Source organism: Camelus ferus, chromosome 5 (assembly GCF_009834535.1).
Source record: "Camelus ferus isolate YT-003-E chromosome 5, BCGSAC_Cfer_1.0, whole genome shotgun sequence".
NCBI classification, from domain to species: Eukaryota; Metazoa; Chordata; class Mammalia; order Artiodactyla; family Camelidae; genus Camelus; species Camelus ferus.
In genome coordinates this window covers 44,884,804-44,898,157 of record NC_045700.1, presented here as the reverse complement: position 1 = coordinate 44,898,157, position 13,354 = coordinate 44,884,804, and the positions used below count along the sequence as shown (strand labels likewise).

General features: G+C 38.5%; 1 protein-coding gene across 2 annotated transcripts in view; it reads right to left on the bottom strand.

Annotated features, from left to right (window-relative positions):
* The window catches only part of GORASP2 (golgi reassembly stacking protein 2), a 28,889-nt gene extending 23,880 nt beyond the window's left edge, over positions 1-5,009 (bottom strand). The window contains exon 1 of one of the 2 annotated variants that reach the window (XM_032479669.1): positions 4,761-5,009. In XM_032479669.1, coding sequence (XP_032335560.1) covers positions 4,761-4,823 — 63 coding nt within the window. In that variant the 5' untranslated portion in view covers positions 4,824-5,009. The remainder of the gene's footprint in view (positions 1-4,760) is intronic. The other variant, XM_032479670.1, reaches the window with a different exon arrangement.
* Positions 5,010-13,354: the final 8,345 nt, after the last annotated feature.

Genomic DNA, 13,354 nt, shown 5'->3' with positions numbered 1-13,354 from the left:
GAGGTACATAGAAAAAAGTAGCTCCTGAGTAATTGGTTAAATGGAAATACTACTTCAAATGTTTATAAGTATATTTTAACTAGTATTGCCACTACAATAGTGGTTCTCAACGGGTGATACAATAATGCAAAACGAGTAACAAAAGCACAGCTAACATTTATTGAGTTTTTATCATATTCTAGACCAGACGTTAAGTGCTTTACATGGAATATGTCATTTAATCCTCAGGATAAACCAATGAGGTGGACAGCATTGTTTTAATAAAGAAATTTAACGTGCTCATTTTTTCCCAAAATATGTTCATGTACAGTATCTAATGTAGTTTTTAGTAAAAAAAAAAAAAAAAAGGTGACAGAGGCAACACTATTATCCCTATTTTTCATATAAAAAGAATGAAGCTCAAAGAAAGTTCAAGGGTTTGCCCAAGGAAAAGCAATAAAGTGATGATACTAGAATCCAGTGATTCCCAAAGGTGGTCTCCAATGATCTACTATGATGTCCCTCAATGTATCCATGTCCACGGATGACAAGGTTCCTTATTGCTGATAATGTGCCTGAATGATCTCTTATTGGTGCTTAAAAAAAACAAGCAAGCAAGCAAACAAAAACAAGAAAACCCTAGCATCATTCTCTTCATGCTGCAGTAAATTTATTTGCAATGCCAAAGGGATATGTACAGCCTATCAAAGTAACTACTTTGGTTTTGCATATGTTGTTTGGAAAAAAGCCAACCTACCTGATAAATCACAACTCCCAAGGCAATCTATAGTCAGATTCCAAAGCACATATCAAATCTTAATGGACAGAATGGATATTTTCTAGTTTATATTGTCAACTAATATTTTATTAGTCAATCAATCAATATAACCCTTTTAGTAGAATATCAAAGGCAGCCAGCTGAATATACTGATGTTAATCGTTGTTCTAAGTTCAACTCTTATGAAAATTTCAGGGGAATTATTAAAAAGCACTGTCAGTATCTGACCTAGAAGGCACTGGAGCCAGTCTTGTGAACTCTGCTACTTACTGACCAGAGACAGAAACCATAATTACCCTGCAACAGCAAGTCTCCCCAAACGAAGATCCTGAGGATTCATACATTAGAACACACTTCATCAGAAAAACATGAAAGGGTATATAAACAACATGACACTTCTAACTTGTCTGAGGTCTATTAACACTGGGGAAAGTTTATGTCTAATGATACTTCACAATTCCTAAAAGTGTCCTACGGTTCACATACATTGTATCCCATGGCATTAATAAACTGAAATATTCTGATTCCTACATTTGAAAGCAATTTCTTTTTTTTTTTTTTTTTTTTTTTTGATTTGAAAGCAATTTCAAAGAATGTTTATTAGTTAAACAATTTCACAGTCTTTTATTTGAAGAGATCAATTTTGGGAGCAGGTCAGAATCTTTAGATGGTGTTTATAAAGCTTTTTCGGTTATAACTTTATATTTGGAAAACATCAAACAACTCAAAGGTTTTCTTTTTACACCCACTGTTTTCAAAATGAGTGAGACAAGAAGGAAATAATAGTGAGATTTTAATGCTTTTCAAATGGGGACATGAGTTTAAAAGGTTTGAGAAACATCGTGTGAGTAGAATAAAGAAAAAATTATGACTATCAAATAATGGGAATTGACTTTCTCAAAATAAGTACTAAGCTGAAATCCTGCAGGATTTCATATAGATTAATGAGGCACCATTAAAAAAGAGCACATCCATATAACAGTAGATATGACTTAGGTATTCCGTTTTCTATGGAAATAATTCCACTTAACTGTCACTTTCTCCTCTAAGGAGAGTACACCTAATGGTGCCCAGTCTGCAGCGAATGGCTCAGAAGATAAAGGCCTGTTATTACACTGGAGACACAATTCATCTGAATGGTCTTTCCTTCAAAACATCCATCATCTCAAAATCTCTCTCAGAGGAAATTATAAGGAATAGTGAACATGACATTTTCCATGTCCCCATACTGGTGTGAACACTGGTTCCAGAACATCCTCAGCTATCCCCCAAATCAAAGAGAATTAAGTGTACACTGAAATTAATTTGAATATATTGATTTAGAAACATCTTATAATGGGCATCCATGAGGCAATTCCCCAAACCTAATTTTGAAAATGGTCTTGTTGGGTTCACTTAATAGTAGAAAATATAGGCAAAAATCCTTTTTTGGGGGGGAGGGTACAGCTCAGTGGTAGAGTACATTGCCTAGCATGCATGAGGTCCTGGGTTCAATTCCTAGTACCACCATTAAAGACAAACAAACAAACCTAATCGCCCCCCAACCCTGAAAAGAAGAATTCTTTATTCAACATACTTCAACTGTAGTAAATTACAATAACTTCAAACAAAACTGAGAAGCCCTTGCTAACATTTTTCCTGCCTAATGTTAGGATTAGAGGATGGGGATAAGAGGATGATATGGATGGCGAACATGGAACTGGATCCACTGCATCAGGGAATCCGAAATATAATGTTATTTTTAAAAGAAAGATTCTGAACAAATTTAAAAATCTTTCACAAGGAGTCTACTTTTTAAAAATGATTTTTATAACTTTTTTGTGAAAATACAAGTACTTCACAGTCACTGTTAAACTTTTAAAAAATATATTGAAGTTTAAAAGGAATACAAATATCACCATCCACCAGTAATCCTTTCAATATCCTAGCTTATTATCTTTCCATTTTATTTTCCTGGACACTGGAATGTACCTGCACATAAATGGAAGCATACCTATGCCCACATAGTATTTTGAAACACAATTTTCACTGAATGCAGAGCATTCCAGTCTGTAGTTAGGCCCTGATTTATTTAACAATTCCGCAGCTATTGGATATTTAGGTTGTAAAGTCAACATCTTATGATAACTTTTGGCCATATATTGAAAAAACTTCTCCTAAACTTGATGATGATTACTACTTTTAAGCTCTCTCTAATAAAACTCAAACTAAAGAATTACTTCATCTTTTGCAACATTCATGCTCCAGACGCAGTTGGAAACTAAGGTTGTCCCTAGTGCTTCTAAAAATCATACTTACAGATTAATAAAATCTATACTACTGATCATGTATAAGTGCTGATTTCCTGAAGTGCACTTATGTAAAGAAAACACACTTCAATTTGTTTAACATCAAACATAGCCATTAACAAAAGTCACTGAATCAGAATCCTTTTGACATGTACACCTTCCTAACAGACTTTTAAAACTCACTGATTTACCTAGAGCATGTATTATAAACATACCACAAAGTCCCTAAGGACTCATGGCCACAATCAGCGACTGTAACACTGGATAACATACCCCAAGCAGAGAACTAAGAATCAAACTAGAAAATAGAAAAGTACTGCCACTAACTTACACTTCACAGCTGGGATCTGACAATTCTTCCCTTTCCCCCAATCAGAGTGGCACCTGTGTGTTGGCTTAGCTGAGGTGAATAGGGAGGCAATATGATTTATAGATTCCCTTTATTTTTTGAGAAAATCATCCTTTCTTACCAAGAGTGTAGCTTCAAGAGGGATTTTGGGGGGATGGAGTGGCAGCTAGACTTGATAATCCTGAAGATCAGAAAGGTGACTGATCACAGCCCTATCAAGCAAATATCTGGTAGTTTAGTTTAAGAATGTTGTCTCAAAAAAAAAAAAAAAAAGTTGTCTAACCTAAAACATCGGACCTAAGGCAGAAAATGACTGTTGAACTAGGTAGTGCACTTTCCCATTTTCGGTGAAAACGCTCTTGTCTGTGAGGAGCAATTACCTAGTGACACTTCACTATGCCCTGAAATGGCGCTACTGATTGGGGCCACTCTGTTGACAGTCCATCACGTTATCACTCACGGAGGTGTCACAGCACACAACCAACAATGCTACTTTTAAAGACTCCCAGTTTCAGGAGGAAAGGACCACATGCTCCGTGTATCTCAGGCTGTTCATTGCAAGGGCTTAGCTAACGCTTTTTGAGATACTATGTCTCTCTGCATCCTGGTGCCTGAGGTTGTTGTCCTTCATTTACCTGGGTTGTTTTTTAAAAACGTTCCTCGCCAGTAGCTCTTTTACACTGTGGATCTAAACAATAATCTCCACCACACCCTGAGCAGTCTCAGAAAAAGAGAACGGAAGTTCTCCCCGCCAGGAAATGTGGAAGAGAAGGTTTAGGAAGGTCAGGAGCGACACTGGAGAGAAAAAAGTCCAGCCCAAATTTAGTAGATTTAAGTCCGTCAACCCCCTTCTAGGCCATTCCGTTTGTTTGCCTCATTGGCCTTTCTGGACATCCAGAGAGCGCCGCGGTGAATTAACACCTGCCGTCGCATCCCCCAACTCTGGTCTGCGGGTTCCAGGCTTCCTTTTCTAGGGCAACTCAAATGCTACCTTCACCTCTTTTGCAGATTTTGCCCCCAAGCCTCCCCTAACTTTGGGAGCTAAGAATGAGAGGAGGGGACAGAAAAGGCCGTGAAGAAAAAAACGAGTCAAGGTTGCCCCTCTCGCCTGGGTCGCCCTCGGCCAAGTCTCCGCCTGCCGCCTGTTGGCAGCCAGAGAGGCGTACACCGGGCCCGGGGCGCTCCGGGGAAGCGTAATGCGAGCGGCCTCCCGAACTGGCCTGGGCCAAGGCAGCGCCCGCGGTCGCCGATCCCTCGCGGGGTCGGGCCTGGCTGTGCCGGGAAGGGGCCCGTCGGGGCCTCCGCCTCCCCGCGGCCGGGGCCCGCCTCCAGCCGGCCGCCCCAGGGCCGCCGTCGAAGCCCTTACCCGCAGGACGTGGTAGCCTTCCGTGCCGCCGCCTGGGATCTCGACGCTCTGCGAGGAGCCCATGGCGGCGGGCGATTAGTGTGGCCGGACCGGGCTCAGCGCTGCTCCCCGCCCCCCGCACACCGTCCGCTCCTCTCCTCCGCGTAGCACTTGGGACGTGGCACTCGCTGCCTCAGGAGAGCCGGGCCGCACTGCCCGCTGGGAGATCGTCGCCGCGGCAGCCAGGGCCGCTGCGACGCCGCAGACAGCGCCACCTGCCGCGAGCCACCTGGAAGGGCCTGAGCGCACCAGGCGGGGAGGAGGGCTGGAGCGGGAGGGCGGGGAGGGGCCGACGCGTGCTCGCGAGAGAGCAGAAATACGGTTCATCCAGCCCCGGCACCTTGCTACGGGTCCCTGGGCTTGTCAAGATTCATCTAGACGCGCTCCCGCTCGCCTAAAACGCGGTTGCTTGATTGTAGCTCCCCCTGGTGGTCAGATGCCGCGGAGGGGTTGCGACTGAAAAGAAGAGGGGTGGATACAAACACTGAGAACTCCCCATTCTTTGGGTTTGGAGGTCTTGCCCCCAGGTTGTACAGAAGAGCGTTGTAGTGGCCCTCCGTGGACGGACTACCGCGTCCGCTCAGTGCAGCTCAGTTTTATAAAGGAAAACGTTCCCTTTGTAAAACACCTGTCCTTAAGGGTCATTGAGGACCTATCAAAGTTCTGTTTCTGTTTTTGTTTTTGTTTTTTTGCTTTCTCTATTTAAGACAGCAAGATCGGTCACAGTCTAAACGATGTCAAAGTGGGAAGCACAGGTGGATGACTTTGGCGTTCCACCGCCTGCAGCTTTGGTTAGGAAGCCAAGCTGTATTCACACTTTTCCTGTTCAATTGCTCCTTTTGCCCCTTCCCTCTAAAATCCTCAGTTATAGCTATTGCCCAGGGGTCAATCTGACCATCACTAACAGTGGATCAACCAGATATCAGAACATACGTATTCTGATGTGAAGCAACGTGAAGTACCCATTATCATCCACGAAGTATTCTACCCCAAAATGTTTACCTTGCCTCTCTCACACCTTTAGTTAGATCTTCCAGTTTCAGGAATACAGAGGATAGAAGAACAAGTAAAATGACTTTACAAAGAAGCTACCAGGAAAAAATCCAGGAAGTGAGATGTTCTTCAAAACAGCTGGCCAGTTTTTTCCATCAAGTCAGGACAAGAAAGGGTCTACACTGGATCAAAAGACATATGAAGGACATAACCAGGAGATGCAATGAAAGCTGATTTGGGAGCTGATTGGGAGAGATGCACTGTAAAGAACATTTTGGGCTCACTTGGGAAAATGTGAAAACTGCATATTATGAAGAAAAGCATTTATTGTCATGAAAGTGTGTCATCAGTTTCCAGAAACTTGATCAGATTGGAGGGCTTTTTTTACCTCACAATATCTTATAAGTATCAATGTAGCAATATTTCCATTAACATTTTCTGACTGAAACCTAGATGTAGTCTCTAAACTTTTATAAAATGTGTTCTACAGTAACAGAGCTTCTCCAGCTAGCTATGAGATTTTAAGAACATTAATAGTGAGGTCCCTAATTTAACTTCCCTACCCTGTTCCACACCGGGCTGTGGAAACAGGACAAATGCTCCAACCACCTCCAGTGTTCTGTGTGTCCTGGGCTGGATTCTCCCTCCTCCAGCTTGGCAAGAGAGGTAAGTGTGTAAATTCAGATACAACCCTTCAGTTCTACTTCCATTTCCCAGGGGAGCCGGAGGCAGGATGATGTAACTAAAGGGCATGAACTTTGGAATCAATGGGTGGGCCTGGGTTTGAACTCTGATTTTGCCATTTACTAGCTGCGGAATCTGGGACAAATCATTTAACTTCTCTGCATCTCAATTTCTACAAACATTAAAAACTATTGTAAATTTTTAAAGATGTGTTAATAGTTATTTTTTTAGAAATACATAAAAAATTGTGAGGGCTTTGGGCTTTTCAACGATTTTTCTTCCCTTGCATCATTTGTGATATTTTTAGATCTGATTACTTAAAAAATTTTTTCTTTATTACTTTTTGAATAGGCAATACACTTATTTACAACAAAAGTCAATGGGTATAGAAGAATGATCAGTGAAAAATAAGTCTCCCTTTCATCACTGTGGCCAAGCCTCTCAAGAATTCCCTTCCCTGGAGGCAACCAATGTGTATCCTGGTGGAATCATTCGATGTAATTTATTTTGATGAGAGTAGTAAGTAGAGAACCAATCTTATTTTTTTCCCAAATACTTACCCAGTTGTTCTAAAACTACTTAGTGAATTATCCAACTCTTCTCAGAAGAAATATCATTTGAAATACCACCTTTACCAAATACTCAGTTCCTATATATGTATTTGATTCTATCCATGGTCTTTGTACTTTGTTCCATTATCTATTCATGAACCAGTGTCATATTTCATAATTTACTACAGTCTTCCAATATATTTTAAGAGCTAGTAGGCTAGTCACTTCATTATTTTCTCTTTTCAGAATTACCCTTCTATTCTTGCTTGCTTGTTTTTCCATATTAAATAGTTCAAGGATCAGCAAATTTTTTTTCTGTAAAAGGCCAGATAACAAATATTTTAGGCTTTGCAGCCCCTATATAGCAATTATTCTATAGCAATTATTCAACTTTACCATTGTATAGTGAAAGTAGCAATTAACAAGAAGTAAGTCAGTAGGTGTGGCTGTGCTCTAACAAAACTCCTTTTACAAAAACAGAATGCACTGGACTAGGCCCATAGGCCATTGTTTACTGGCCCCTGAATTAGAAAAACCATTTGCCTAGATAAAAGAAAAAAGATCTTAGTGTTTTATTGAGATCACATTAAATTTATAGATTAAAGAGAATTGACCCCTTTATGATGTTGAGTTTATCTTAGGATGGGAAATGACTTCCTATTTGATTAATGCTTATTTGATATCCCTTAGTAATGTTTAAATTTTTTCTATATATTCAAATATATGTTCAGGTTTAATATTTTTTTCTCACTATTAAAACATTAAATGTCTCTGTATTAGGACATTCCTTGGCTATTTTCTATATCTATAATTTTCTCTCTAATCCTCTTTAACTCTGTTCATCTCTTTTTCATTTTTCTTACTTTTCTTAATCCTGTCCTCATGTTTCCTACTGTGTTTTCAGTAAAGTCTTTCTCCTTTGTGTTGCTTTCAATGTGGGCTGCATTGGAATGCTTTCAGTTGCAAGTAACATAAGCCAACTAAGACTGGCTTATAAGTTGAGGAAATTTTATTATTTCACATAACAAGAAGTTTGGAGATAGAGAGATTCCAGAGTTGGTTAACTCATGGTCTCAATGATGTCAGGGTACATGGAGGGTGAGCATCCCTCTGCTTCTCTTAACTTTTCACATGTGAAAACAAGACGGTGGTGGCAGCTCCACATGTTACATTGTCATGTGACAACAAATGAGAAGAGAATATGTTTTTGGCTTTGTCTCTTTTTTAAGACCAAGGAACACTCTTTTAGAAGCCATCCAGAACACTTACGTTTTATCAGCCAAGATTGTATCACACCTGAACCAGATTCTGACAAATAGAATAGAAATATCAGGCTTGATTTAGATGAATTGATACGTACCCTTGAGACAAGGGAGGCGCTCATGAAGCACTTACTATAAAGTGTTAGTAATCGAATCACAGTAATACTGGCTAAAGTGCAGACACAAAGATCAATGGTGTAGAATAGACAGACCCACATGTAAGGTTAATTGACTTTTGAGAAAGGTACTCAGGAAATTAATAGAGGGAGGATAGTCTTTTCACAAAATGGTGCTGGAACAATTGAACATTCAAAAAAAGAAAGAAAAAAGAAAGAATCTCAACCCATACTTCACATTATGTACAAAAATACTCAAAATAGATAATATACCTAAGTGTAAAACTTAAAAAATGTAAACTTCTAGAAGAAAACATAGGCAGATATTTTTATATAGGGACACAGAAAATGTAAACCATAAAAGAAAAATTGGTACATAATACTTTATCAAAGTTTAAAATTTTGGCTCTTCAAAAGATGCTTATTAAGAAAAAGAAAAGGTAAGCCACATAGTTGAAGAAAATATTTGCAAAACACATACCTAATAAATATATACACAATATATAAAGGACTGTCATAACTCAGTAATAAGAAAACCCAGTTTTTTAAAACAAACAAAAGGCTTGAGCAGATGTTTCACACACACACAAACACACGCACACACACAAACACACGCACACACACACAAAGAAGTACAGATGCCAAATGAGAACATGAAAAGATGCTTAACATCATTAGCTCTAGGGAAGTGAAAACTAAACCCACAGTAAGATACCACTACACACTTATTAGAGTCCCACTCCTGGCCATATATCCAGAGGAAATTCTAATTTGAAAAGATACATGCACCCCAATGTTCATAGCGGCACTATTTACAATAGCCAAGACATGGAAGCAACCTAAATGTCCATCGACAGACAACTGGATAAATATATATATATATATAAAATACAAGGAAAAAAATAATAAAGTAATGCCATTTGCAGCAACATGTATGGACCTGAAGATGGTCATACTAAGTAAAGAAAGCCAGAAAGAAGAAGAAAAAATATCATATGATATCACTTACATGCAGAATCTAAAAAAAGGACACAAATAAACTTATTTACAAAATGGAGACAGACTCACAGACATAGAAAAGAAACTTATAGTTACTAGGGGGAAAAGGGGATGGGGAGCAATAAATTGGGAGTTTAGGATTTGCAGATACTAACTACTGTATATAAAATAGATAAACAACAAAGTCCTACTGCACAGATAACTATATTCAATATCTTGTAATAGCCTGTAATGAAAAGGTATATATATATCTGAATCACTATGCTGTACACCAGAAATTAACGTAACATTGTAAATTGACTATATGTCAATTTAAAAAAAAGCCGACAATACCAAGCACTAGCAAGGATGCAGAGAAACTGGAACACTCACACATTGCTGATGGAAATGTGAAGTGGTACAGCCACATTAGAGAACTGTTAGGCAGTTTCTTCTGAAATTAAATAAACATCTTACAATCTAGTGATCCCACTCCTAGATATTAACAGAAGGTAAATGTCTAGACAATGACCTATATAAATGTTTACAACAGCTTTGTTTATAATCATCAAGACTGGAAACAACCCAATGTTCATCAACTGGTGAATGGATAAACAAATTGTGGTGCATCCAAACAGTGGAATATTACTCAGAAATAAAAAGGAACGAACTACTGATAACAACCTGGATGAATTTCAAAAGCATTATGTTAAGTGAAAGAAGTCAGACTTAAAAGGCTACATACTATAGATTCTATTTATATGTCATTCTGGATAAGGCAAAATTATAGGGTCAGAAAACAGATTAATCCTGGCCAGGGGGTGGGGATAAGCGAAAGAAATTGATTACAATTCCTGATTAAAGTGTCAGCCTGGCTGCAGGCACACATATCTCCATCTCGTAAATGAATCTAACTGAGTGAAAATGTATTTTTATAACATATCAATTGGGCTTCTAGAGTGAGGCTTAATGTTTTCTTAGAAAATTAGAATTCTTCTATGAAATATATAATTTTAAAAGAAAAAAAAGTATTGAGAGGCCAACAGAGATGTTGGTGAAAAGACAGAGTGGATAGAAAAATTAAGAAACTCTTCATAGAGGAAGTAACCATAATTGTGACTCAAAACAAACCAAATGTATTGCTACATATGGTTTCAAATACGTCTTCAGAAGAGGATGGGTTATGCTAAAGAAAAAACCTCAATGGCTTCTCAAATTAAGATGGGTTTGGGTGTGCAAGTTGGAGCAGGGGTTTGGGACAGGTGAACTGCTCTGTGTAATAAAGGCAAAAGATTAGACTGTTGGGGAAGGGAGGGGACAAGGAGGGGAGAAGAGAGTGGCACTAGCATGGTGGGACATCTACATGGGTGAAGGGGGAAGAGTTGAGAGCTCTCAGGGCACAGCACCCCAAAAAGGTCTCCCTCTGACTGAGTGCCACCTTATGCAGCCAATAAGCAGGCTCTGAGGGCCAGAGTTGTCCAAGCAGGGACAGGAGTGTCCTGCTTCCAGCGAGCCTGTGTCCCCAACCAGGGCCTTCCAGCATGAGCCAAGGATGCCATATTCCTGAGGCCACCCCCTCCACTGGTCTCGACTCTGTCTTTGGGGATATGTCTCTGCTACACAGCCAGAAAGTGCTTCTCCAGCCCTATCTTTGAGGAAGATTTCTCTCAGTGAGAAAGTTCAGTCCAGGAAGAGAAAATTGATGAGTTTTCATGCTAGTATATTCTTTGCCTTTGCTCTCATTGTTCCTGCTTAGAAACCCTTTTTACCAATTCTATCCTCAGTAAACTACTGCTCATCTTTCAAACTGAGCTCAAGCCTCACTAGAGAAAACCTTCCTTTGGTATCACTTATATGTGGAATCTAAAAAAATCAGACAAATGGACTTATTTACAAAATAGACTCACAGACATAGAAAACAAACTTACGGTTTCCAGAGGGGAAAGCGCAGGGGAGAGGGATAATTAAGAGTTTGGAATTAGCAGATACAAACTACTATATATAAAATAGATAAACAAAAAAGCCCTACTATATAGCACAAGGAGCTATATTCAATATCTTGTAATAACCTATAATAAAGAATGTGAAAAAGAATATGTATATACATGTATGACTGAATCACTTTGCTATACACCGAACACTAACACAACATTGTAAATCAACTATACTTCAATTTAAAAAAAAGAAAGCAAGGCTTCCTTGACTACCTCCCAACAGACGGAAAGTTTTGTTTACTTTACCAGATGATAAAAGTGATGCGTGCTCATTTAAAAGTACTACAGAGATGTATAATTAAAGCAATAAAAAGTCCACTAACTCTCATTCTCTAACTCTACCCCTCTGAGATAACTAATGTTAAGATTTGAGTATGTATACTGCCATTTCTTTCTCTGGCAGATACAAGCTGGTACACACCCATGTACACACACACACACACACACACACACACACACACACACACACACACACACACAGAGGTTGTTCTTATCCTCTCACACACAAGAGGGTCACATTACACACAGGACTTTGTAATTTGCTTCCCCTCTCCCTTTCATTTAATAATATATGATGAACACCCTTCTATTTTAATAGCAGTATCATAGCTTCCAATTAGATGCTTGTGACATGCTTAATTTTTCTTTCTTTCTTTGAAAAAAACTTGCTTTATTATCTAAGACTTTCAAAACAAGGTGATTACTAGTGGTATCTTACTCCTGGTTTAAGTGGAAATGCATTTAACAATTTATTATTTAATACAATGTTTGCTTTTAGTTTTTGCCAACTAATCTTTTATCATGTTAAGATGGAATCCTGCTAAACCTACTTACTTCAAGTTTTTATTAGGAAGAGCTGCTGAATGTCAGCTTATGTCAAATGCCTCTGGACACAATTCCACTTAATCTATGTCTTTTCTCATTTAACTTGTTATGTTTATAGGTTTTTTAAACTGTTGAAGCATTTTGCATTCTTGAAATCAGTCATTTTTGGATATGGCCTTATTTTCTTCACTATGCTGCTAGGTTCCACTTGTAATACAGTATTTTATTTTATTTATTAGTATTTATTAGAAATTTAAAATCTATGTCTATTACTGAAATTGCTCCATAGTTTCCTTTTCTCTATTTATCAAGCTCTATGCCTCTACAGCACACTGGTCATAACTCTATCACTGCACTTACCACTCTGAGGAACACTGTATATCTAATTGTGTTCATGTCAGCAAGTGGAGAGCAGGGACCAGGTCATATTCGATTTTCTCTTCTTTGTGTCAAGCACAAAGCCTAGGACACAGCAGAAGCTCAATGAATCTGATGTTGAATGAAGGAGGGAATCGCTTTTGGAAATATTTTCCTTTCATCTAATTTTACCTACTGTTGGTAGTTTGGCCAAATAATATCTTTGAGTTTGATAAACTTATAATTTCAACAATTGTACTATGCCTCAAGGAGATGCTTGCTTTCTTTTATTTCTTTTTAAAAGCCTTTAACGTTCCTTCTCTGATTACAAGAGTGATAGTTTTCAGTGTAGAAAGATTGAAAAATACAGAAACATACAGTGATGAAAATTAAAATGCATGGTACTTCTACCCCTCATAAGTGCTGTAAACATAGACAAATCTTAAAAATCAGAAAAACACTATATAGTTGTGTGACATAGTTCTTTAACTTTACAACATAAGATAAACATTTTCCTGTGTCATATTCTATGACATTACTTCTGCTGGCTGTATAATATTCAAGTGGTTGGGATATTTAGGTTTTTCTAATATTTCACTACTATAATTAGTGCTGCAATGAACCTCCTTATTGATAAATCTTTGCCCCATTTCTTACTATTTCTTTGGACAAAATACATGTGGGAATCTTGGTCAGTCTGTGCACTTGATGGCATCTTATGCCTTTGGCTCTCTTTCAGGAAAGATTGTACAAAATGAAAGACAGATCGTACCAATTTACACTGCCTCTAGTTGT